The 25,977-nt window shown below is 42.9% G+C and overlaps 2 protein-coding genes across 6 annotated transcripts; both read right to left on the bottom strand.

The window, feature by feature from the left end:
* Positions 1–448: 448 nt before the first annotated feature.
* On the bottom strand, positions 449–10,753 carry LOC138211703 (pre-mRNA-processing factor 39). 3 transcript variants are annotated; one of them, XM_069171777.1, is made up of 15 exons: positions 10,663–10,753; positions 8,167–8,417; positions 7,847–7,972; positions 7,603–7,721; positions 6,965–7,132; positions 6,492–6,672; positions 6,282–6,386; positions 5,717–5,828; positions 5,445–5,599; positions 5,230–5,356; positions 4,317–4,588; positions 3,623–3,807; positions 3,436–3,510; positions 1,379–1,550; positions 449–938 (listed from the first exon to the last, which is right to left on the bottom strand). In XM_069171777.1, exons 1-15 carry the CDS (start codon positions 10,721–10,723, stop codon positions 867–869), a joined length of 2,181 nt encoding a protein of 726 aa, XP_069027878.1. In that variant the 5' UTR covers positions 10,724–10,753; the 3' UTR covers positions 449–866. The 3 variants fall into 3 exon arrangements, with proteins under 3 accessions (XP_069027878.1, XP_069027875.1, XP_069027876.1); XM_069171774.1 differs by having other exon boundaries at positions 7,603–7,709; positions 10,663–10,730; XM_069171775.1 differs by lacking the exon at positions 10,663–10,753 and adding an exon at positions 10,383–10,653.
* Positions 10,754–11,441: 688 nt separating this feature from the next.
* ganabb (glucosidase II alpha subunit b) lies at positions 11,442–25,532 on the bottom strand. 3 transcript variants are annotated; one of them, XM_069171771.1, is made up of 25 exons: positions 25,484–25,532; positions 24,551–24,652; positions 24,309–24,417; positions 23,809–23,936; positions 22,772–22,951; positions 22,540–22,605; positions 21,190–21,247; positions 21,017–21,098; positions 20,767–20,863; positions 20,495–20,675; positions 20,189–20,342; positions 19,148–19,383; positions 18,799–18,925; positions 18,581–18,660; positions 18,157–18,297; positions 17,559–17,655; positions 16,991–17,092; positions 15,676–15,919; positions 15,206–15,270; positions 14,564–14,640; positions 14,391–14,465; positions 14,105–14,218; positions 13,872–13,981; positions 13,416–13,516; positions 11,442–12,989 (listed from the first exon to the last, which is right to left on the bottom strand). In XM_069171771.1, the coding sequence occupies exons 1-25, from the start codon at positions 25,501–25,503 to the stop codon at positions 12,880–12,882; spliced, it is 2,856 nt and encodes a 951-aa protein (XP_069027872.1). In that variant the 5' UTR covers positions 25,504–25,532; the 3' UTR covers positions 11,442–12,879. The 3 variants fall into 3 exon arrangements, with proteins under 3 accessions (XP_069027872.1, XP_069027873.1, XP_069027874.1); XM_069171772.1 differs by lacking the exon at positions 25,484–25,532 and adding an exon at positions 25,250–25,422; XM_069171773.1 differs by lacking the exon at positions 22,540–22,605.
* Positions 25,533–25,977: the final 445 nt, after the last annotated feature.

Below are 25,977 nucleotides of genomic sequence, written 5' to 3'. Positions count from 1 at the left end.
AAGCACAAAGTACAAAGTAGTTGAAGCCGCAAAGAATGTCACTGGTTTTGCAGGTATTTGGTCATAAATCAAAGCCTTGAACAAATTATAATTCTAATCTGATGATGGTGTTCGATTTAAAAAAAAAAAAAAAAAAAAAAAAAAAAAAAAAAACTAAAGCATCACTTCAGTTTTGACAAAAGTCAAGTAACTTCACTCGGTTCTTAGTAATTTAACTTAAAATGCAAAGTTTTCGAAGGGACACGTCTGTACCAAAGCTACCGGCCTGATATTGCAGCCCGGGCCAAAATTTCGGACCGACGAGTGTTTTCCCTGCTTGTGTGTAAAGTGCCGTTTGTATTCATTCAGTCAATTGCACATATGAGCAGGACACATCTTACCCTCGCCAACAGGTCGTGAGCTTTCAGTTTCAAGATGAGCAACCGGACACACGACACAAACACTGCTGTTGCGACACACTATAAAACACCTTTATATACATTAGAAAAAACAACGTTGCCTATTCTGTGGAATGGTACAAAATGTCAATCATACATCACCTGTAAAACTGGATAAACTGGATGACTTTAAAACACGAGCAGAGGGGTCGGCTTGCCAACAAATACAAAAATAGTTCCTGATTAAAATGGGCATCCTTTTCGGCCGCTTTCCACCTGCCCCTCGGAGTCGACACTGAAGTGACACGACATGTTAAATGAGCTCATCTCCCGATCTTCACAAATCCATGACAGTGAAGTGAATCAGAGCAAGGACGGAGGTGAAAGGAGTATGCTGGAATATATGTCCGCAGGTGGACCTGCGGCACCGGGTGGTTCAGTTTATTGTTCAGCTGCTTCAAACTGTGGTGCCACAGTGGCCGCGTCTGTCTAGCTGGGCGGGTAGTAGCCCTGGTTGTAGTTCCAGGCGTTCTGGTAGCCATAGCTGCCGTACTGTGGTTGCTGGAAAATAAACGGGAAATAAGAAACGGACTATTGTCAACTGTACTTGTCCAGACTAACCCCGTACTAAAACAGTCTCGGTAAAGCTGGACCTGCTTCAGCCACTTAATACATTACATTTCATTTAGCTGACGCTTTTATCCAAAGCGACTCCCGACACACCGATGGTACATCATCGGGAGCAATTTAGGGTTCAGTGTCTTGCTCAAGGACGCTTAGGCATGTGGACAGGGGGAGCCGGGGATCGAGCCACCAACCTTCCGATTAGTGTGCGACCCACTCTACCGTCTGATTCACAGCCTCCCTGTATATATATATATATACAGGACAGTTCAGGATGGTAGTTCTACGGATATATGTTCTACGGATTATGGTTTTCCTGCTCCTCATTTACAGATTTGATTTCAACATGCTTGTCCGCGTTCAAATCTGAATCCTACCTGGTACCAGCTGCTGTATCCTCCGTAGCCGACCTGTGCGCTCATGTCGGTGCCCATCATGGGAGGAGGCGGCGTGGTGATGGGGACGTGCGGCATTGTAGGCGGGACTTGTGCAGACACAGCGACAGCACTGCTGTCATCGCTCTTACTCAGCTTCTCCGGATCCTCGTCCCTTAAAAGTCAAATTATTAGAAGTTTTATCTTCGTAAAAAATAAATGCAAATCGTATTTACACGGTGAAAAACATGTTATATGCAGACTTAAATACAGCCCTCAATAAGGTAATAATGTATTGTTAATTTGAAAAAAAAAAAAAGAAAAAAGACTTGATTGGAGGAGTGGATGTGTTTTGAGAGGCAAACTTATTTTACGCTTTTTCCAAAAAAGAAATTTGAAATCAAATCTTCTGCGCCTAACAATTACTCTAAAATAGTACTTAAGTTCAAACACTTTATTATACATTTAACCCATGAAGGGTTTATGAAACAAAAGTCCCATGTTGGAGTTGCACATTTGTCATTTTCAAAAGGATTCTGTGGTCTGAATTCTCAGTTTAAATAAAATTTTAAAAAAAAGTGGAGTAAAACTAATTGTAGGCTGAAAAATGATCCTTTGGACTTGTGGAATGAATTCAGCCAAAACTCATGTCTTAACTGATGTAAAAAAAAAAAAATAAGTGCCAACTGCACTAACCACAGGAGTGTTTCTTTTGAACAGGATCCATTTAAACCAAGGGTGGGCAATTAATTTTCCCAAGGGGCCTCATGAGAAACTGGGACTGTTGTAGAGGGCCGGCCCAATAGGCTGAACTCCATTCTGCTCAATATTAATTTGATCTCTTTATAAAAAGCAGTAAATTGTATGTTTTTTTTATTAGCTGCTACTGGTAGTAGTAGATGTTACAATTAGGCTATTAAAATGTGGTGCAAGCATTTTAAAAACGTCAATATTATATCACTATTCAATCAACATTCACAAAAAAGATTTTGAAAATGAGCATATTTTTGCAGTATTTCAAAGAACAGCTAACTTTATACAAAAATGTAGTAAGTGCTATTGATATTTTGTTTGAAGTGTAATTACCTCATTTGTGTTTTTCAGTTATTTGTTTTTGTTCAGTGAGAGAAGGGTTAGTTATAAGTATAAGAGCAATGACACCTCCAGCCCACAAAGCACACAACCAATGATTTAAGTCTTAAAAAGGGTTTATAATTACTGACTTACTGAATTAAAGACTGGTTTTTACTTTGCCATGTTCCTCAAGGTAAATTACTCACAAGTCTCTGACACAACTTAGTTAACAAGTTAACCTCAGGTAGCAACTTAATGGGGAAGAAACACCCGACGGAGTTGATCCCGGTGAGAACTTCTCCCTCCACAGCTCTGCTGCGGCTCAGCAGGTAAAACTGGAAAAACTGATAAATTCACTCGATGTCTCTTGGGAATCTCAAAATGCCGTACTTTGCTCCAGATCTGCTTCCTGCCCCTGTTTTAGCTGCAGGGTCTCCGGTAGGTGAGTGGTGGTTCAGAGAGGAGGAGGCGTGGCTAAGGGCTCTGCTACGTGCAACCGCCAGGACGTTCAGACCACTAGCTCGGGTGGTGAGACGTTTAGGGAATGTCTGTAAATTAGGCTACTGAACTTTACCTGGATTACACATGCCTGATGTACACTTATTTACGTTTGATTCCTAATTTACCATTGAACTCACGCGGGCCAGTCAGGGACAGCCAAAGGGCCGGATGTGGCCCGCTGGCCATACAATGCCCAGGTCTGATTGAAACCAACAGTGTTGAACCTTTGTCTCCCCCTTCTGTTAAATGAGAGTAATTACAAAAATGTGCTAAGACTGCAAAGGTCATGGTCAGTTTGAATTCATCAGGAATGTCTCACCAGACACCAGATTTTAAAACTCTGCACACTGTGAAATACTGGCAAATTCACCTGGCAGTGAAAAGCTTCGAGTGTTAAACTCGTTTCTCTCGAATGAAACGAACTCTCATATGTGAAAGTCCCACCCTCTAGCTTTAACATTCATTAGTTGTTGTTCCAGTCTCACCCGTTCTCTGCTCCTCTTTTTGTTCCACCGAGCTCCGTCAGCAGCTTCTGGTGCTCCTCATAGACAGACAGGACACTGCAGAGGACACGCACATGATGATGAGTGGTTTGTCAGGCGCCACCGGGGTTCATATGACCCATCCCATTTTAAACGTTTGCCATTCAGAGGACTGATGCCGAACTCTGACCTCTGGATTGAGTTGCTGTAGTCCTCGGCGAACTGTAGGCCTCTCTGAGAGAAGAGGATCTTGGTGTGTGGGGCGAGAGGAGCAGCCAGGGCTCGCGTCACGCACTCCTGCACCGCCTCAGCGGAGGCCCAGGGGTCCCCCGACACCTCCAGCTCCAGCAGGTTCATGTGCAGTTTATCATTATCCTGAGAGAGGACGCAAACAGAGGAGGAGGGTGGAGGCATTTAAAAAAAACAAAAAAAAACGGAGTGTATGCAGCCCATCATATAAACGGCACACGTGATGATGTGGTTCTGGTCAAGAAGTAGAAATCATAATAAAAACATGACGTGGCCTGTCGAACTCGGCCCGTGTTAAAATAATTCATCGTTCAAAAATGTTGAAGGACATTATCTCGGACTCGTACTGTTGAAAGGGTATTTTTAATCTTACGCTCTGATGGTATTATTGGCTGAAATCTCCGAATGCTGATTAATTATTACATTACATTTCATTTAGCTGCCGCTTTTATCCAAAGCGACTTACGACACGCCGATGGTACAACATCGGGAGCAACTTAGGGTTCAGTGTCTTGCTCGAGGACACTTAGGCATGTGGACAGGAGGAGCTGGGGGTCAAACCACCAACCTTCTGATTAGTGACCAACTCTACCGGCTGAGCTACAGCCTTCCCCATTATTACACCATTATCTCACCGGACTAATTTCGAGCGCCTCCTGTAAAACCTGTCGGGCTCTGCTGGGGTTCCTGCCCAGTTTCAGCAGCAGACGAGCCAGCTTGATGGAGTAGAAAGCGTGTAACGTGGGCTTCTCTTTGGATTCAGCCACCGCCTCCCTCAGCAAGGCCTCTGATTGGTCCAGTTGGCCCGCCCGTCTCTCCAGTGCGGCCCTGCGGAGACGGACGATCGCCAAACCTGGCAGTTTTTTCTCCAGGGCCTCCAACACTCGCCGAGCCTCAGTTAAGTCACCTGATGGAGAAGTTGAAGAAGTCATGAACGTAGTGGATGTGGAAACAAGCGTCTGTAACAGTTTCACTTGAGTACTTTTATGGCAAGTTTTGTGATGGTTTTACATTAGACTTCTTTATAATAAGGTATTCCTACGAATTTAAATAAATGGATTAGAAATATTATTTAAAAAAAAAAACACACCTGTCAATACAATGACTTTCAATGCAACATGACAGGCTTCATGGCAGTTATTGCTCCTACTCCTTGTGTGTTTCTGCTCCTGGCCTCTCTGACACTTCGCCGGCTCTTAATTATAAAGGTGTGTTGTGACCTGTGCGTACGAATATCAACTTTTGACCTCTATAGAGTCAAAACCACATAAACATTCACATTTGTTATTGTTAAATTTGACCCACTCTCCCTCTTTTTATGTCACGACCAAGTTGTGTTTATTTTTTAAGTGGATCTGAAACTCTGCAACAAAAATAACACTTAAAGGTATTCTAGTGTGTATATAAAAGTATGTTTTTAATTTAAAAAAAAAAAAAAAAGTAGTTTCTGCTTCATTTTCCTACACATTAATTGACGGGTCGTCAACCTGTGCGCCGCTCTTCAACACCTCAAAGGAAAGTATGAAGGCGTGTTTGTTGTGGTCGTACCGTGCCTCTCCTCAAAGGTGGCCCAATGCATGTGGATGTTGGGTTTGTAAGCCAGGTGGATCTCACAGGCTCTTTTGTAAAGGGCACGGGCCTCGTCCACACTCTGCGACTCCAGGTACTGAATGTACTGAACGACACGCACAGAAGCACACGTTACACCGGGATACATTCGGATATTCATTCAAACTTAAGTGGAAAATATACTTTGTTCTCACCCTCATCCAAAACTCCTCATACAGCGCACAGGCAATGAGGCAGCGCTCGAACAGGATGCGAACCCTGTGGTCGTCCTGGGCGTCCGCAGCATCCTCCGATGCTTCCTGAGGCTGGGCCGTGACCTCCGACCCCTCCGTGACTGCCTGGTTTGGATCTAGTAGGAGACGATGGTGTCAGAACTGTAGATGCTTTCACAAATTCATGAAACCACCAGAGACGGCTCAACACGGGCGACACCTGTTGGCATCTTCAAGGTGTGTGTAGCAGTCACCTTGGGTGGAGCCTTTGGTGGTCAACTGAGAGACCTCCCAGTCCAGGTAAGTGTGCCAGGCCCGGAGCTGGAGGCGGTCAAGCGGCTTGACGTGGAAGTACGGTCGCTTGATCTGCAGCGAGAGAGCAAACATGACTCCAGTGTAACCGGAATTTTAAAGGATATTTATAGAGAAATAGCCAAACGTGAAATGTTTTTCTGTAAAAAAAAAAAATGTAAAAAAAAATTCACAAGAATTAGGATAGTTTATACTTCTTGGAAGCCCCAACATTTAGTTTCAAGTTCATTGAAATTTAGTTTCAAACGAAAAAAAAAATTGAATTTCAAATGATGGGATTCAGAGTTGATCGACTCAAATTCAAACACAAATAATTCAAATTCAGTTTCGAGCCATACATATTTTTCTACGAGTACCAAATCTCGGGTATCATACGTATCAGAAATTTCGAACAATACCAACCCTTGATTCAGAAATTACACATAAAATATATAGAATTACCAAAACGAATAAAAAGACGGTGAGTGAATGAGAAAAAGGAGAAATAATGAACGAGCAGAAACTCACAGCGTCTTCAAAGTGCCATCTCTTACGGACCTCTCCCTCGTTGTCCTGGTACACTTTGTCCCGGAGGACGAACACCTGTTCCCTGACCTTCTGTATCAGTTCCTCCTAAATAAATAAATAATAATAAAAAAAAAAAAAGAATCTTTTTGACCACGTCTTGAATTATATCACACTAGCATCTTATTAGTGAGGCAGGTGGATGTTACTCACTGTGTCGGTGCCCTCCGGTGTGGCGGGCTCTTCCTCCCCCGGTGGCCTCTCCTGCGCCTCCTCCTGGGCCTGTTCGGCCCGCTCCGCCTTCTGGCTCTGACGGCACGACGCCCTCAGCTCCTCGTATTCCTCCGGGGAGAGCACCTCTTTGGGCTCGTGGCTGTTCACATGGTCCTTGAACCTGACGGAGGGCAGGAGAGAGGACCGAGCAAAACGATTAAACTGATTTAATTTTGCGTTTAAAAAAAACCTCCCCAGAAAGCCCCATTGTGTCACTGCAGGGTGAAATACGGAAACACTAGATTACGACATTTATGTTTCCTGATTAAAGGAGAATAACAACTCAAAATATTCTTCAACAAAATTGGAAAATAGCATTTGTCACTCCACAAGTAAACCTGCTACTGACAAAATCACATCTACATCAGTGTGTTTGTCTTCTATAAGTTTACTTTGCTCAGGCCGGGTCTTACTTTTCGTAGTGGGTGTTGTAGAGCTGCGTGGGGACTTTAAGGACTCTGTCCAGGACGGCTGCTGCGCTCTTCATGTTGCCCTGCTCCTTCTCCCACTCCACGTACAGATCCCAGAGACGGTCTGAGTGGAAGTCCAGACCTGCTGCGGCAATCGCATCTTCAAACACGCTGAGGGTTGAGGTCGGAAACCGAATTAAAACATGACAAGACAACTTTCTGTTGTTCTGCACCAAATCTCGTTAGGATTTCTTTACATTAAGAAAGGACCGAACAATAGTGTAAGTGAGATTAACTTTACTGAAAGATAAAGCTGGAATAAAAATTTTCATAAAAAAATAGCATAGTGGTCAGAATTGTAGCTTAACTGGTATCAACTTAAACAAAGTAGTCCTGCTTGAAATAATCTTGATAAAATTTAGAAGGAAATGGGTTAAAAACAACAACAACAACAAAAATCGAGTTGTGTGCGGAGCTAAAGAACTTAATTTACTGCAGAATTTGGTGAACAAAATGCTTTTGCAAAAGAAATGACACATTTCGGATGTACGGGGACTCGACATCTGAGTGAAATCCATTTAAATCTGCTTCATTAAAAAGTAAAGGGAATTCTGTTTAGTCTCAAATGTGTGTTTGTTTACCTGCGAATCCGCCCGGGCGACTCTGGCAGGTTCATGTCCAGTGTTCCCAGCAGCAGATTGATGTAGTGGATCCACAGGTCTACACTCAGAGGGATTGCCTGAAGACCCTGAATACACACCTGACACATCACACCACAACCATGAACGTTATCTAATGAAAACCAGTGAGAAACACTTTTAATACACTCAAGATGGTTCATAATGGCTCGGGGCAGTCAGAACTGTAAACGCTCTCCTGTTGTACCTCCTCTGCTTTGTCATTGTAACCAGCGCGGCGCTCCAGGTCAGCAAATTTCTTCCAGTAGCCGTAGCAGAGCGGATAGCGGGTGAGGAAGGCCTCCAGCGCTCTGCGTGAAGCCGTGATGTGACTCTGAACAGACGACAGATGAAGTCCAAATGTTACGTGAAGCTACAGCAAATGTCCTGATAAACACATTTCGTGGTTTCATAGGGAAACTAAAACTCGGTGTCGCTGAGGCATTCCGTGACGGTTTCCTACATATTTGTTTTTATCCCAACAACACTTGTCCTTCTCCCGTCTCGTCAACGCAAACAGACCCACACCTCTTGCTCGCAGTACTGCAGCAGATCGGTCCAGCTGGTGAAGTCTTGAGGATTGTCGTGCGCGGCTTTCCACAGACGCTCAAAGTCTGGAGGTAGTTCCCCCTCCTCGTCCTCCGCGGTGGGGGGCATGGAGAAGGAGGCGGGGTCGGGGGCCACGGGGGCGTCAGGGACCACAGCCACACCGCCGTTCTCTTCCGACATCTCAACCATCTCAGTCGGAGGCGGTGCGGGAACCTCAGAGGCCTCCATGGCTGAAGAGGAGAAGATCAGTCTCCATTAATTCAACCGAAGGTGTCGTTATTAGCTCCCTTTTAACACTGACGACATTTCTTAAACCTGTGACCTGAAACCGGCATTTGTAATAATGATTATTTATATTATTGAATAATCTGTCTATTATTTAAATTTTTTTTGTTTTTTTTTGTTTAGTTTTTGAATTCCAGAATACAGTTCTTCAGCAGTTGCAAGGAGGCAGTGACGTTTCAATTATCCTAACAAACAAATCACATTTTATTCATGTAATACTGAAGCGAGGGAGAAGAATTATCACATTTGAAAAACTATAAACACGGAGTGTGGCAACTTTTCAGAGTGACGTTAGAGCACCGTTAACTTGTACACTTTTGTTTTTTTTTTTTTTAATGTCGATTCCTTCTCCGCATAATGTCGACCTGAACAAGTCATTGTAGCACTTCTGATCGTGGTTGATTATACAAGCACGGGGTGAAGAAGAAGAACCTCACAGCTGGCCATCTGTAAACACCCGTCATCCAGCAAATTAAAAACATTTCCCAACGCAACACAACTTTTTCCACACAGCCCGCTGTGTCAGCATCTCCGTATTCTTTCGGCAAGCTGAAAGACTTATAACTATTACAGGTCGCCTCGCCTTCGGTCTTCACTGATGATGAAGTGTGGCGACAAAGAAAACACTTTTCTAGGTCTTCTTTTTGTTTGTTTTTGCTCTCTTTTCTTAGTAAATTATAACAATTAGAAGAACTTCAGTGCACTTCTACTGCAGCGCTGGACATGCGGTGGTGGTTTGCTAGGAATGTTCGTGTTTTTTAAGGAGGAGACTTGGAAAACTACGCTGGGTCTTGAAATAGATGTGACCTCATGTCATTCCCAGACTTTCTAGTAGGACGAGGCGACATAGTGATATTTTATCAAATCATGATATGAGACTTGATATCTTCTTAGATTTTGCGTATTGTAATATCGTGATATGACATAATTGCTTCCTTATACTTGTTTTAAAGGTTTAATTACAGTAAAGTGAAATACTTTTCAGAGCTTACCGGACTGCCGGTGTCCGCCTTTACCCACTTAGTGTTTATATTCAATTTACTGATGATTGTTGATCAAAAGTCTCACTATGTGATTAAAGCCTAAAACCTACCATTATACCACCCAGGTGTGAGCAATCACATCTCACCACAAGCTTTGTTTACCAATGTTTGGTGATTATTTTTTTTTTAATTTATTGCGGACAGTGCATTTATAAATAAACATTGTAACGATAATAGTCCAAGATTACATGGAAAAGCATAATTCTTAGTCAAATAATTGCCCACGATGCCCTCCACCGCTACCACTGCAAATAAACTCGAGAATCATGAGGAAAAACCCTGAAATATTTTGAGAAGGCACCGAAAGCCATCCCTAAGATTTCATTGCAATCTCAATATCAAAGTATTTTATCGTGATTTTTTAAAAAAAAATTGGATTTTGTCCTTTAGGTCCAGTTCTACTTTCGTTTTATTCTGCTTCCGGCACAGTGTCGTGGAAATACAACAACAACAACAACTATGCATTTGTCCACACACACGCGCACACACACACGCGCATTATAATACACTTGTAGAAATAAGCAGTGCACTCATTTAAAGAAATCCAAACTCAGTGCGGTGTGACCGACGAACTCAAATGTAAATTTGTGCAGATTGCAGTCAGCAGTCAAACAAGTTACACAGCTGAACGTGATAACAAACGAGTGCCAGCGTGTTGGCGGTTAAACCCATGACTAAAAAACATCCAACAAAACTCAAAAACGAAATCCGCAATACTGAAGTTTTCATTCTTTTTAAAAAAAAAAAAAAAAAAAATAAACCCGACCGCCTCCGCCTGCAGAGGATGCGTTTCATTCATAAAACAGATCACCCGAGTTCAGACACGCTGTCACCGGAACCGCCGGGCTTGTTGCGGACGGCACTCACCTCGTTTCTGGCGAAACGCGAGCTGGCGGCTGTAGAAAGACACTCGGCGGACCGCGGAGCGGCGAGTTAGTGGAGAAGTAAGTCGGCAGGAGACTTTGTTTCACTGTGTGTCCAGTTCAAACCCTGTTAGCTTAGCCTAGCTCGTCATGCTTGCCCTTAAACTGGGTCCGACCGGAGGCTTCGTCGTGAACTCTCGCGGGTGAAACCGAAGCTCGGCAGCGTCTGCAAATTGACGCGCGCGTGCAAATTGTAAACGATTAATGAGCGGGAATCAAACTACCTGAAGACTCCTCGAGCTCCCCGTTGCCGCTCATCTCCTCTTCACAGCCCTCCGCCGCCATGATGGAAAACCTCTCGCTGACGTCATTCAGGCGCGACAAGACAACGAAAATAAATTGACATGACTTCTCCATAAATTACTAAATTATTGAAGTATTTTTTTTTTTTATTTTTTTTTTACCAGACTTTATTCTCAACGTTGATATGTATACTACAGCAACACAAATGTACATTTATTTCGTTAACTTTTGTTATTTTTATAATCTTAAACCAGTCAACCACATCAGAGGGCTATTAAAACAATTTATTGTACAAATAAGGCTTTTCTCCTTATGTAAATGTCGACATGTCGTTTCCTCTTATTCACTTGCTGACGTGCAAAAGAACCAAAAATACCTTTTTTTTAATTTTTTTTTTATTGCTAGAACTAAAAATATCTGGTCACACACAGACAATCAAAAAAAGACTCCTTTGGTCAAAAAAACCAAACAGACTCTGACAAGGCATGAAGTTATTTAACAAAGTTTGTTTTTAGGGGCAAAATGTAGACTGTTGCCCCAACATTTATTCTTTAATCCACTTATCCTTAATGGTTATTATACCAGATCTAGGATTTTTACTAAAACAATGTTTGCATTATGTTCAATAAAAAGTGAAAATAACTATTTTTGGTTCAACTTTCTGAACACAGTCATAAAACATTCAAAATAAAATACCATCTTATGCGTCATCAGATAACAAAGACGTAGTTAAGAACTATCCTGATTCAATGAAAACACATTATCTCTTTCACATTTGGTCAATTTTTATTTTCACTTGGTCTCGTCTTTTAGCGTACATCTGACAACTGAAGCTGAAGCCTGATCCGTCACTTCCATTTCCACCATTCACTAACAAAAAAAAATTTGCAACAACATGTACATTTATGGTCATAAAAACAATCAAGGAAACAAACTCACAGAACGATACCTCTAAAAAAGGTCAAATGAGTCGACTAGACCGGATATGAAACGCACTCCAGAGAATCATTTGAGTCTTTGAGGACTCAGTTTATGGACTGAAGTTTCTATAGATCAGGAGACCACTGAATGGATATTAGCTCGTAAAATACTTCAAGGATTAGAGTCGACCTGTTCATAAAGTTCCAAATGACATGATAGAAAACCTGGACTGTCCCGATAACTAGCAACACATGACTTTCTAAACAACTTCTCATTCTTCAAGTGCATTAAAAAATAATCTAGTAAACAACGTTGGAGAAAATCACTTGATAAAACAAAGAAAACGCGTCAACAGGCTGATCCACATGCCGTCGGTGGTTCAGTCCCTTGAGGTGATTCCCATTGCCAAGTTTGTTCAAAACAACAGCTGAAAATCCCCTCTGCTGTGCAGCAGTTGGACGACCTGATCTCTTCCAATGTGACGCAGTGATTTTGAATGATTTCAGTGCACACAACTTTAGCGCTGAGGAATTCAGTCGAAACAAGAATGAACTCTGCAGGGATTGGTCGGAAAAAAACCAATTTTTTTTTTTGTGGGCTTCAGGAAGATGAAAGTTTGGTGTAGAGTCGAACAGGAGATTGTCGGCTCTCTCTCTCTCGACATGAAATGTGGAAAGATGGCTGACCTCTTCACTAATTTAAGCGCTTGGCTTGAAAGAGGGATGGAATGATTTTTTTTTTTTTTTTAAAAGCATCAAGTCAGAAACAGACGGAGGGGATCGGCAGCAGTTGGAGCATGTGCTTTGAATGTGAACCTTAATTTGAAATGGCAAGCAACCCCCACACGGTGATCTTTCTTAGTGATGGACATTTAAACAAATAAAAATAAAAGGCTTTTTTTCTTAAGCTCAAATATTCATAAGAATGACAAGTTGAACTGCACTGTTGTCTCCTCTGTGAAAACAATGATCTATCTAACAGTAACCCTGAACCCTTTTTGTTAGGTATTACATTGTGACTGAACACAAGAAGGAAATGGCAGAGAAGTTAAGTGGCTCAGGTGGACTAACAGGTTTACATGGCTTTGTGTGTGTGGATGAAAACTGCGTGTAATTAATGTGTTGTATGTCCTTTACTCAACATGATGGCTAGCCTGTTGCCCTGTTTTAATTAGTCTTGGGTTTTAGTGCCTGGTGTCTGCTCCTTCCTCTCTCAATCTCCTCTTGGTCAGGTCAGTTCAGTTATTTTCTCCTCCTCCTCCTCCTCCGTCTCCGTGGTTACTGAAGCATTACGGTCCAGTCTGCCCCTACACTCATGCTGGGCTTGCGGAGCGTCAAAACAGACATGGAGGCGTCAAAATCGAACTCAAGTTGGCTCTCCTGTCCATCTGCAAAAACAAGAAGAGGAGGGGGAAAAAAAGAAAAACATGTTTTCAACTTTGATGACTCACACAGCATAACAGAGTATCTTTTTAAATTAATTAATATTTAGATCCTGGAAATTCGAGAACTGCCTTTTGAATGGCTGTGAGCTTGAAAACAACTTTAGCATGAAGCAGGAAACGCACACATGGAATTAATAAAGTCTGTTAACGTTTTTATTTACACCTGTACTTCACCTGCTATGACAAGTCCAATTGCGTTTTTTTATAAGTTCAAGGGCATCCTTAAAGTTTGTTTTTTTACAAGATAGTCTTGCGCTCTAGGAAGGAGGCAATCCAATCTGTACAAGTGTGAAGTGTGTATGTCTGTCAGCATGCAGGCTATAACTAATGATGATTTCACCTGATTTGAGAGAAATATTAAGCACTCACCAGCAGTCTTCAAGGTCACCTTGCTGGGTTTACTGGCTCCCAGTATGACAACACGTTCAACCCAGGAGCGGGTGGTAAACTGGGCATCGGGAGCGAGGTTACTGTGGACCAGTTAGAGACATGGACGTAATATTTTAATAGGAGGCAAAACAATACATACATTAAAATGTAGCTCCTATAATACAAACCATGAATGTTTTGTGTATTATAATGTTACAATACTGAACTATCGAAAGATCCTTTCACACCTACCTTTTTTTGGTTCTTTAGTGTGCTCAGAAAATTGCAACGCGAGACCAAAACTAACTGGGTCAATGTACCTAATATAGCAAAAACATGCCCCTTGGTCCGGACCTTGTTCTGGACCTTCAGGTGTGTAAAAGCTCTAAGAGTCTATTTGGAGGTGCATTTTTTACACCAGAGAGGCAGATAGCCGAGATGATATTTGTCACTTACACAGAAGAGAGGACGTTGTTGGCGAAGGACAGCCGCCTGTGGAGGAACTCCTTCTTTTCATAGTTGAAGGTGTGACCATCGTCTATGTAGAGCTTTCCCTCTGCAGTTCTCTGTCAGACAAAAAAGTTCAAAACTTCAACAACAATAATCCCACTTAGTGGTCTCCGTGTCAAAATAGCAGTGGATCACGCAGCTGTGTCATGCAGCTGCCGTCAGAGGACAGTTTCCGTTACCTGGGGATTAAGAGCCACATACAGAGTGTAGGGGTCGTTCTCCATGCAGGTGGAGGACCTGCGAACTCGAAGCTTCCTGGGAATGATGGAGCCGCCGCGCTGGAAAACGGGGATCTGACAACGGAAAGCCAAGACTCCACATTAAAAATCAGACAAATGAAGGGAACGAATGTGGAGAGGTTTGAAATTATACATTAAACAGATACAAAGTGATGGGTTGTGAGATAATTCGCAGCGTGTATATTTATAGGACATCCGTTGGGATACATTTGTTTGCGAGTCTTACAGAGCTCATGGTGACAGGGATGTAAAGGTTCTGGGCCCCGTTGTGCTTCTGGAAGGTGTGGACATCAAACCAGACCTGAAAACACACACAGACACACACACACACACACGTTAAAACAAAACCTACTGATAACATTAAAAGATAACCGTTACATGTGTTAAAAGTCTTCTTACCTCGTCTTTCCCGGGCAGGTAGGCGGTGACTCCCCTGGCTCCTTCCTCAGTAACTGGGTGCACGAGCAAATCTCTCCCTGCAGCAGAGTTCAGTATCGTCATTGGGAACTGATGTTTCGCAACATTTCTTCCTTACTGAACAACTGAATTCAAGTTTTAATTCAGGTTTGTTCTCTCGTTACTTTGGCTGATGCCAAACTGAACGCATGACATCATTAATCACAACAGACTGAACAACTGAGCTGCAGACATTTTGCATTTAATTCAGTCAGTAACTTTAACCATTAAGACAATGATTTCGTTTTAAACCTGCATATATACATATTGTTTTGGCCACATGGTGGCAGAAGAAACCCGTTGTGATCAACACTGACACTTCATCACCTTCTAGGTTGATACAGAAAATATATTAACAAGCAGTTGCCGATTTACACATCCACAGTTATGAAGCAACATAGCATTCATCTAAAGTGCGTGTGTGTGTGTGTGTGTGTGTGTGTGTGTGTGTGTGTGTGTGTGTGTGTGTGCGCGCGCGCGTGTCCACCTGTTCTCCAGTTAACTGTTTCTGCCTGTTAATGGCTGTTGTGCAGGAAGTGTACAGTGATGGGGAAGGCAGTAAAGCTTTGGTGTTTTGTGTCTCACCAATCAAGAATTCGTCATCCACAGCAAAAGTAGCCGGATCCTGAGGATACTCCACCCACAGTGGTCTGCAACAGAGATGCACATCTCACAATATTTTCATCTGCCTCAAACCACATCACTGAAGTCTGCAGTGAATTCAAACCAACAACACAATGTGCTTTTGTGCACTAGGATACAATGCACAATAATAATTCTGATTAGGGACAACGTTGATAATTTATTTCCATTTCTCAGGAAAAGTAATACACACCTCTGTCCAGTAGTACAGGGCAGTAATGTCTAATTACATGATATTAGTACGCTGGTATTCTCATTTATGACAGTCACTGATGAGACTGATGATGCCGGTACACGGCATGTGTCATTACTTCTTTTTTTTAAATTTTTTTTATGTATAAATAATAAAATCGAGGAAATGTCTACTTTGAAATTTGAAGTCTACATTTATTCGCTTCCTGCTCCGTCCTCACCTCATGACGGGCTGCCCCGTGCGGTGCGCGTGGTAGAACTGCTGGTACCAGTAGGGCAGGAGCGTGTAGCGCTGGCGCACAGCCTCGCGGATCAGCATAGTGTTTTCCGGGCCGAACAGCCAGGGCTCCCGGCGGGGCGTGTCCAGGTGGGCGTGGGCCCTAAAGAACGGCTGGTAAGCCCCCGTCTGGTACCAACGCACGAGCAGCTCAGAGCTCGGAGACTTGAAGAATCCGCCCACATCAGCTATGAGACAGAAGGGGGGCGGTGAATATTCGTAAAGTCTGGGTTGATCACAGCCTCGGTATGTCGTGAGAGAAATACACAGCCAAAAACATTGAATCTCCTAAAATCGGCTGTTTTTTTATTTGAAGATAATGGCTCAAACTGGAACTTCTGTTTTAAATAAAGACAAATTTGTACTAAATTAAATTTATTCAATGCAAGTAGAAAACACAAAATAGCCAAACTGATCATGAATATGAGCATCCCACTCCACAGACATACAGCCAACATGACGGTTCTGTATAACTGCAGGTAATTACCCAGGGAACATGAGCTCTCACCATGACAACCCCTCATCCCCGTTTCCATGACAACATTACTAAACACTACAGGGAGATGTGAATCCAAGTCAAATTAATTTTAGACTACTGATGCAGGTTTTTTTCCAAACCCAGCTCAGTATCACAGTGCTTCTTTACTGCTGTTACGTGTGGCAGCTGATTTTTACGTTGGACATCAATTCAATATGTTGATGGAGATGCAGGTACTGACAGACTTCTGCATGTTACGCCCCTGAAAACGGGGAGACATAATCATGAGAGTGATGCGGTGACGTCTCCTCAGTGAACGCATTTACTGGAATGAGGAAAACACCGGCAACTCCCCGGGTATGCAGGCGAAGACAAGCAATCGATCTCAGGATAGCTGATCAGGCTATTTAGGAGATTACAGATAATGCAATAGTGAATTAACTTTTGACAAAAATGAATGAAATAAACAATGAATAAATAACAGTTTCTCAGTACTTCAACCTATTTTAGCACACTACGAGTTCTTGCTGTTTTACAGCCTTTTTATAGAGTCTTCGTCAGGACATATGATCTTTTTTAACCATTTTACAGGATTTTAACCATATTTATTAGTATGAATTGACTCTTTTAAAATGATAACGGATCATTATTATTTCCACTTGTCACATGCACACTTCAAATTCTCTGTCCATTTTGCTTTAGAGGCACAGTTGATGCCCATGTAGGGAAGCGACATGTCGGTGCGGTCACAACAAACGGGAGGTACGATGGTCATACTCACCACCACAGAAAGAGATGCCAACCAGACCCAGACTCAGGCACATGGGGATGGATATCTTCAGATGATCCCACTCAGCAGCATTATCTCCGGTCCACACGGCACCTGGAAATACAAAAATGCACTTTAACACTGAAGAGCCTTCACTCCCACACACACTAAAAAAGAAAAAAAGACATCATCAACATAACTTGATACTTTATTATAATGTTATCTATTTCTAATAGTAAGCTTTATTTTAGTATCATCACAGCAATAGGAAATGGTTCAGTTAATGATAATGATAAAGTTTACCCAGATATATCTGCAATGGTTTAACTTAAAATAGGCTGGATCATTATGGACACTCAGCACACACAAATCTAGGATGTGCATCTTTATTGAACACTTCACAATCATATCAAACACTTTCACAACTCAATCTGGGTAAAACTGAAAGTGTAGTTTGGTCAACACCGAATGTAAAGAAAGACAACTGTAAACAACAAAAGCTGTTATTAAATGTGTGATGCCCAGTGTACATGAGCAGAAGATCAGGTAGTCTGGGGAGTTAAGGCAGTAAAGGGCTCACCATATCGCTGTGACCCAGCAAAGAAGGCCCTGGTCAGGACAAATGGTCGCTCAACTCCCCCCGACCGCTGGATCAAACCCTCCGCTGTGGCCATTTGCTGTTGATCACAGAGAGATAAATGATTGGAGGGTAAAACAAGGACGAACATTTTAAAGTCAGTCATAAAGGCACTCTACTCTAGCTCTTTTCAAAAGACATTTTATTGTCATTAAATACTCTAACCATATCAGTGGGATTCATTTAAAACCATAATGTACCAGGCTTTCTTCCTACTTACTGCATTTAGAGTCCAACTCCACCCTACAGCTCCTCATCGGAGTTTCTATTGATCCTTTTATTTTTCTAATACACAGATTTTTGATCATATCTGTGTCATTAGGCCATTTGTGTGGTACCAACATTTCCTACTGTCTCAGACACACATTTAATATCCCATTACAAACCAATTGCTCAGGACCACAGGGATAAAGTTACTGTACATGAGAAGAAGAAAAAAAGACTACACTAAAAACCACAGAGAATCAAACACAGATTGCAAATGATCTCGAACTTAAATATTTATAGGAAAAGTTAAGTTGGTCAAATAGTGTGCACTCACCACATAGAAGCCATACAAGTTGTGAACGTCACGGTGCTCCCAGGCTCCGTGCACTGCATCTTTGTGCATGGTGACCTCGGGCCCATTGAAGACCGACGGCTCATTCATGTCGTTCCATGTGTACAGGTTCTCCATGGAGCCCTGGAGAGCCAACAGACTGGATGTAATTTTGAGACCAAACCGGACATATTACAAAAGATACATTATTTTGAGCCCACAATTAAAAATACTTTCAGATGTCGGTGGGCTGTTTCAGAAATCTGAGGTTGTTGGTGGTTCCCAGGAGAGAAAAAGAGCTTGTGACACTTCTTGGTTAAACAAAAGCTTGATGAAGGATTTGATCCCCGTGAGAGTTTTTGTCCTTTCTTATTCAAATCTGCATGGCTGACTACAGTTGCACATGCAGTTGCAGATGGAGACTCACCTCGTACTGATCGTAGGCGAACATGCTGGCCCACCAGTCCCTCATGTCTGAACGGGTGAAGTCTGGATAACCAGCACTACCTGATGTTCATCATACATCCGGAGGATAAAAGGAATGTGAGGGAAATATTCATTGTCTTTAAAAATATCCAGTTCATAAAGTCCAATTACAAATGTATAAAGTACACATTTTCTGGTGTTGGATGTAGTCTTTCTTACCAGGCCAGCACCAGCCCTCGTAGTCTCCACCATCTTTATTCTTGATGTAGAAACTCCGAGAGCGGATTTCATTATGGATCTTGTAGTTGCTGTCTACTTTGATATGAGGGTCCACAATGGCCACCATCTAGGAAGGAAAACAATTCGAGAAAAGTGAGCATGTGGTGTTGGAGGGTGTAGAAATACACTGTATAAGAAACTACAGCAGGTCATTTTTATTTTACTAAGCTTTCAGGTAATGCGAGATAGAAAGCAGCAGAATAGACACTAGGGAGCTTCTGGCAAGAAAACCAGAGAATACAAACATTGTGTTCAGGTACAGTGACGCTGGATCATGTTTTATCTGTACCTTGCGTTTCTTGTCCATGAGACCCTGCAGCATTTCTTTTGGTGAGGCAAACTTGTGTGGATCCCAGGTGAAGTAGCGCTTTCCATCCGTGTGCTCAATATCAAGCCAGATGAAGTCATAGGGGATGTCGTGTTCATCAAAGCCGGCGTCCACTGACTGCACGTCCTCCTGGTCATTGTAGTTCCAGCGACACTGGTGGTAGCCCAGGGAAGTCAGGGGAGGGAAGGACTGGGTGCCTGACAGACAACACAAGAAGGAGGTCAGATGACAGGGGAGGAGAGAATGAGCCTGAGCAGGTCAGGTAAAAGCTGATGTTTTTTTTGTTTTTGTTTTTATTGGTAGGAGGCAGAAGATCAATATTTAATCTAACATAATAGTTCATGATGGTGGATATCAGGCAAAATGACAGGATGATTTTCCACAAACTTTTAAAAAGCTCTGGGCAAATGCCCTTGTGTTAAATGCTAGAACCACTTTAGATCTTTTTAATTCAATTCAGTTCATAATTATCTATAAACTTAAAGTGAAGTTGTGAAGTGAAGTTCAAATCAAATAATTATTTTCTATTTTCATTAAATGTGCCACAGCTCCTGAATTTGTGAACTAAATATGAACATTTGATTTAACTGACAAAATATCATGTATTTCATTACAGGTGAATATAAGTCGGCAAGGATGTCTTAACGACGAGTGCTTACTTACTTACATTCAGCTATAAGAACAATTAACTCGCAGCTCATTAAAAACCTTTAGTAAAACATATTCCTGGTGATCAGACTTAGTCTGATTTGACTTCACACATCAAATGTAACCTAGTGCAAAGTGAACAAAGTAATTCCCTTTGTAACACTTTTCTTGCAATCCCTGACATCAACCTTTTTTTATTCAAATACATATTAAAATTGAGAAGAGCGGTACTTGCGCATCCATCCTAAAATACAAAAAAAACCCTGACCTAACAAAAAAATAGACCTCAGATAGCGTTATTTTCTGACTCCTGAGGAAACGAGGACAACCAGGCAGAGGGATCCACCTTCCTACCTGTAAGAGAGGCATACTGAGAGAAGACGTCTTTGGCAGTTGGTCCCAACATAATAAAGACATCGATGATGCCGCTCTCAGAGATCCAACGCACGTCTGTCTGTGGAGTCTCACTGGAGCCCTGAACATAATCCAGCATTTTCCCAAACACAGTCTGTTGAGAGGCACAATAAAAAATAAAACAAATTTTGATATTGTGCAGCAGACGGTCACCATGGAACCTTTTAAATAACTATGTGCCTGGAAACCAAAACTAAGAAACTAAATCCTGCAGTCAAAAAACAGGCCAGATTTCTGGTTGTGTACCTTTCCAGCAGTATTGGAGCTTATATCCACCCAGGTTTCTGCAGCATTGAGCCAGAAGATGCCTGTAGTCCGCTGGGCGTTGTGGGCTAACATTACTGGCACAGCCCCATACAAGGCCATCGGGTTATACAGCTCATACTGGAACACATCCAGGTTATAGAGCCGATACGGATCTCCATTGCTGCGACACACAAACACGCACACGCATCACATCTGTGCCTCCGTGTGAATTCATATGTACGTGGTAAACGCAACTTGTGGTCGGCACTCACTCTGTTGTTTTGAGTCGGAGGGTGTCTGCGTGCTCTGGGATACCGTAGACGTGCTCGACGCCCGGCAGTGAAAAGTCTAAGCTAACAGCAGATGGACCTGAGGAGCGAGAACATCCAATTATCAATCAAAGGAGGCACAGTGGCGTTATATAGGAGTGATTTCTTAGTGTCCCTTCACTAACACACCCACATGCAGATATTACAGTGCTGGCTAAAAGGAGCAAAAACTGATGATACAAGCAGGTCTTACCATGAGGTTTGCTATCCGAGTGTGATTTAAACGTTTCTTCCCACATGCCGTCTTCTACTTTCTCTTCCTCTTCTTTTGTTGTCTGGCAGACAAACAGGGACAGTCAGTGTAGAAACAGTGTGTATGAATACAAAGAGGAAGAACAAGAGAAAGCACATTTTAGTGTGCGGTACCTCGGCCGGGTTTGCCGGATCAGCCTCCTCTTTCTTCTCGGAGTCGGGTTCTGCCTGACTGCTCAGTGGCACAAAGAACGGAGGGAGGAGGTGAGGAGAGTATACGGAGGGGGGGAAGAGAAAGATGTGTCACTTTGGCAAAGTCATGCCATCTTTTGATGAGCGACATTAAATGACAGGATAATTATTCTATAATTAAAGGAAAAGGACGTACAAACGGGGAGGTCGGTGATTGCCCCTTGACTCCACACAGACAACTAACCGATACTCTACGAGGTCTTCAATGACGTTAATGACAAAGGGGACTGAGCAACTCCCTGCCCTGTGGCTATTTCAAGCTCGGCATTATGGGATAGGAGCTTCAGAGGCTGCACCCACAAGGCTCCTTACAGAACCAACTTTCACCCAGTGGATCCAACATGTACCAAGGCGTAATCCAGACCATGTTGAAGCGCCACAAAATCATTCACACCAGCCTTGAATTGCAACAGAATTTTGGTAGTCTCACACACACACACACACACACACACACACACAGCTGCGGAGGTGATCTGCAGTGGTGCACATGCAGGAGACAACAGTGACCGAGGTGGCTTGTTTATTGCTCAAATGTAGCAGTGTATTTTATGGGTAAAATGTCCCAAAATCAAGGCAGCTGTAACACGGAGAAAAGCTACAAACTAAAGCATAACCACAAAGAGAGATGTTGCTGTTGGTTTTGGGAGCTGAGCAGCAAAGCCTGAAAACTAAGCTTGCGGGACCACAGACTGTACGCATGTGAAGACAGAAACAGATCACCCGTATCTGCACGCTAAATCAGGGCTAACTCTCCACTGGCATTAGGTTTCAGACTGCTGCAGTTAACGTTCACCCTAAACTAGGCTAACTCTCCTCATTCATCAGAACTGGTCACAAAACCAGAGTCAGTCATGCAGTGTTCGATCAGCTTATGAGACGAGCTGCTAGAGTGACACTATAGGTGCATGATTTAGTTAATCAGACACTGATCTGACAAAACATTGGTGTACAGTGAAAGCATTGCTCGGCCTGCAACAGACCCTGCAGTGTGATCTTCCAGTGTTATCTGATGATTAGGGGGGTACAATAAAATTCAAATCAAGCTATCACTCTTTGAATACTAACAGTCAGGGCAGGAATGACCCTTTAAAACTAGATCGAATCAAAAGACCGTCGTGCACACACTCACCCACAATCTCTCTCTCACAGTCACATCTATTTGAGGGGAAATACAGTACTTGGTGTGATGGGAGGCCCTACTGTTTAATGTCACTATTGGCAGCATTAGCACAAGGAACAGAATACACACTGACAAATCTTAAGGGTCTTTACCTAGAGAATACCCTCTTGATATTATCCCACACGCTAGCCACTGTGCTAGTTACTTTATAGGAGAAACTAGGATGATAGGGAGAAGAGGACAGAACAACGAGTCAGAGACAATACTCAAAAAACAAACCATATCATGGGAAAAAAAAAAAACAGAAATCATCCACTGCGTAAGGACGTGGATTGAAAAAGAGGGCTTGTATTTGGAAATGTGTGTGCATGCGTGGTTTCTCACGTGTCCTTGCGCATCCTCAGGTGCTCGAATGCCAGCAGGCCACGAGAGTTCAGTGACATCAGCACTTCGCGTCCCTCCATGATGTCCAGTCGGAAGGGCCGGGCGCTGAGGATGACCCTCTGAGACTCCGCCCCCAAAGACAGCACCACCCCATTTTCATCCTGAGACAAGAGGGACAGGCTGAGAGGCAGAGAGAGGATGGCGAGAGGGAGAGAGAGAGAGAGAGAGGTAAAGATAGGATTGAACTTATACGTCGGTGGAACCTGTGGATGTTCTTCTTCAATATTAATAGCAAAATAAAGATCTTTGAGGTCTTTTTTTTTTTTTCCTTTGTTAAGTATTCCGTACTTACGTTTCACAGACATTTTGACTGGCCGCAGTAACCAAGTGTAACTTGTAACATTAATCAAGCCATCGTTAACTTCATTATTTACACCTTTGATTTTTCAAATGTCGTGTGAAAAATATCTTGATATTTGTTGCCTATGAAAAGAGGGAACATACCCCTCTTGTGGTATTCACAACAAAATACTTTTCTGAAAGCCCTGGGTTCACGACGTGTGAGCTGAGGTTTTCAAAACTTTAGGTTTTTCTTTGTAATTAAATAATATATTAAAAAAAAAATATTGATATTCAAAAGCCTCTTTGTCCCTCTGTCATTATGCCTTTGCATTTTCTGCATTGTGTTACCCACCTGCTAGCTTGCTAAATTGTAAGGCTCTGTGGTTTCTTGATGTTCATGTTGCTTAGCAGCAGTGTTCTCATGACCTAAACATTTGAATCCCACGTGTAACATGCACATGACTTCCCATGTCACAAGCTCAGGCTCACGAGTTCCATTTGAAAGCAGCAATAATCTGAAGTCTTTTGTGTTACTCTGATTATTTAAAGCTCTATTAAAAGAGGTGTCCCTCCACAGGCTCTCCTTATGACGTTCCTCCCGGGTTTTCCCCTCTGTGCCTTTTCAGTTTGCCTCTGTAGTATCAACACTACCGCCCAACCACCCGCAGAGTCAAGAACTCTCACGAGACACTCACGGCTCAGTCGGAGGCTCCCTGACCAGCACGTCTGGGACCTCATAGCGAGGTTTCAGCGGCTTCAGCTCATTAATCTTCACCCTGGTTATGTTTCCCTGGAGACGGTAGAGCTCGAGCAGCAGACGCACCTGAGAGCCAAACATAGAGGGAGAGGGGAGGATTACAAGAGGAGGGTACATTAGTTTCTCATCAACACGACGGACTCAGTAAATGGGTTCAGCCAAGGTCCGGATTCTTAAGGGCTTTTGGTTTGACACCATGAGGCGGATAGAACTTGCGCTCTGATTATAGTGCGTCAAATTTTTGTAAGCATGGAAGTCACTTCGGGTAATGGGCTTATTAATCTTCTCAGTGGATGGAGCTGACTGTTCAAAAATACACAATTAAAGCAGAGATGATTTACGAGAGTACACCAAGTATATTGTGGGAGCTTTGTCGGATTAAAATGTGTCTCATCTCATCTCCTCCTCCTGTGTAAACTGCTTCTTTACGTGACCTACCTTGTTGTTGTCATTGATGAGCTGCAGGGTGAGCCTGGTGTTGGTCAGTTCCATGGTCTCCAGCAGGGCTCGATAAGGAGAGTCACCGGGCTTCAATGCTCGCTGACGCCTGTTTAAAAATCGAGTACCAGAGTGCGGACACCGGTTACGAATCTGTAACGCAGTGCTTTTTTTTGGTGCTTTTTTTCTTTTGACAACACTGACTTTTAAGGAAGCGGGTGAATTATTTTTGCTGCACTCACTTGCAGAAGGCACTCTGGTCACAGGTCTTGAAGTTACCCTTGTCCACGGCCCACGTCCCACTGAGGCCCACAGCCAGCCAGAGCACCAAGACGGGTGCCATCCTACAGAGAAAAATCAACGAGACAACCTAAAGTTAAAAGAGCAGTCACATTTGGTTGAACAATTACAAAAAGGAGGACGCCAACCGAGCCAAAGTACAGGAGCTAAACCTACACACAACACAAACAGACACACCCGGACTTTGCTCTCTCTCTGTGGTAGTAAAAAAAAACAAGTGTCCTCAAAGTAGAGGCCAGACAATGTCACAGGCTGTTGAGCCATTTCCCGTTTCTCCATCCTGCTGCAGCTGCACACTGAAAATGATCTACATTTAACAAGACTACCCAGAAGCCCCACTTTTTTTTTTTTCTTTCCCCCACGTTGGACCGTGATCAAGCACGTAAACACCCCCTTTCAAGCACTCGTGCTGCTGTCAGATCCGGAGGGTGATTGATGTGTTTGGACTGATGCCAACAGACTGTATTAGCCAACTAATCAGCTAACGTGGGCTAGCTGTGGTGCACTCGGCATGATGGAAAAATACAACAGGAAATAACACGCGCGTCATCAGTTTGACAACAATAATAAATTAAAAAAAAAAGAGTCCGTCTTTAAAACTAATCCCCGATTGTCTGACGTGAATCTTATTGCTAAATTACCTCTTTGCATCCAAGATCCGGTGCTAACGCTGCTAACAGCGGTGAAGGCAGCCGTTAATTCAATCGAGGGGATCTCGACCGATTTCTCCACTTCCGGGGCCGATAAACCCCGAAACCGCGGACTTGCTTTTACGTTGCAGCTCAACACGGTAATAATCTCCGCCCCGCCGCGCACTAATAACGTCAAGTCGATGGTTAAATCCACGATGAAACAGCGGAACCGCTTTGTCTTACCTTTTAGTGAAGGTGGCCATCTTGATTATGCTCGCGCTTGACTCCGCCCCTTTCAAAGATCGTTGAAAAGGAAGATTCTCAACAACGAACCCCAAAAAAATCACGCTTATTTCTTTAAACTGATCAATATATATATATATATAGTGAATTAAATCACCCATATTTTTTTACATCTTTCATTCATTTGTTTACTTAATCGTGGCGTTAGCTTATTACCTGATCGATGAGAAGAAGGAGGACGTGGGTGAACTTCACGTGGATATTTATCCGCTCAGGCGCGGACACGTCATCGGTAAAGCTCCGGTCCGTGAGGTGCACACATTTGTCCCAGATTTGTCCAACAGTGGATTCATGCAATGAACAAACGCGAGTCCGCGAGTGGTCTGTGAAATCCTACAGTTCTGCAATTCACCAAAACTACCAACATTCCCATTTTACCTCTCAAACCTCAAGGATCAGTGTTCAGAATAAGTTTGCACCGATTATATTCTTCT

Source organism: Embiotoca jacksoni, unplaced genomic scaffold (assembly GCF_022577435.1).
Source record: "Embiotoca jacksoni isolate LCO1_2020_lvr unplaced genomic scaffold, fEmbJac1.0.p SCAF_5, whole genome shotgun sequence".
Taxonomy (NCBI): Eukaryota; Metazoa; Chordata; class Actinopteri; family Embiotocidae; genus Embiotoca; species Embiotoca jacksoni.
The sequence above is the reverse complement of the archived record's forward strand: the minus strand, read 5'-3'. Positions and strand labels throughout refer to the sequence as shown.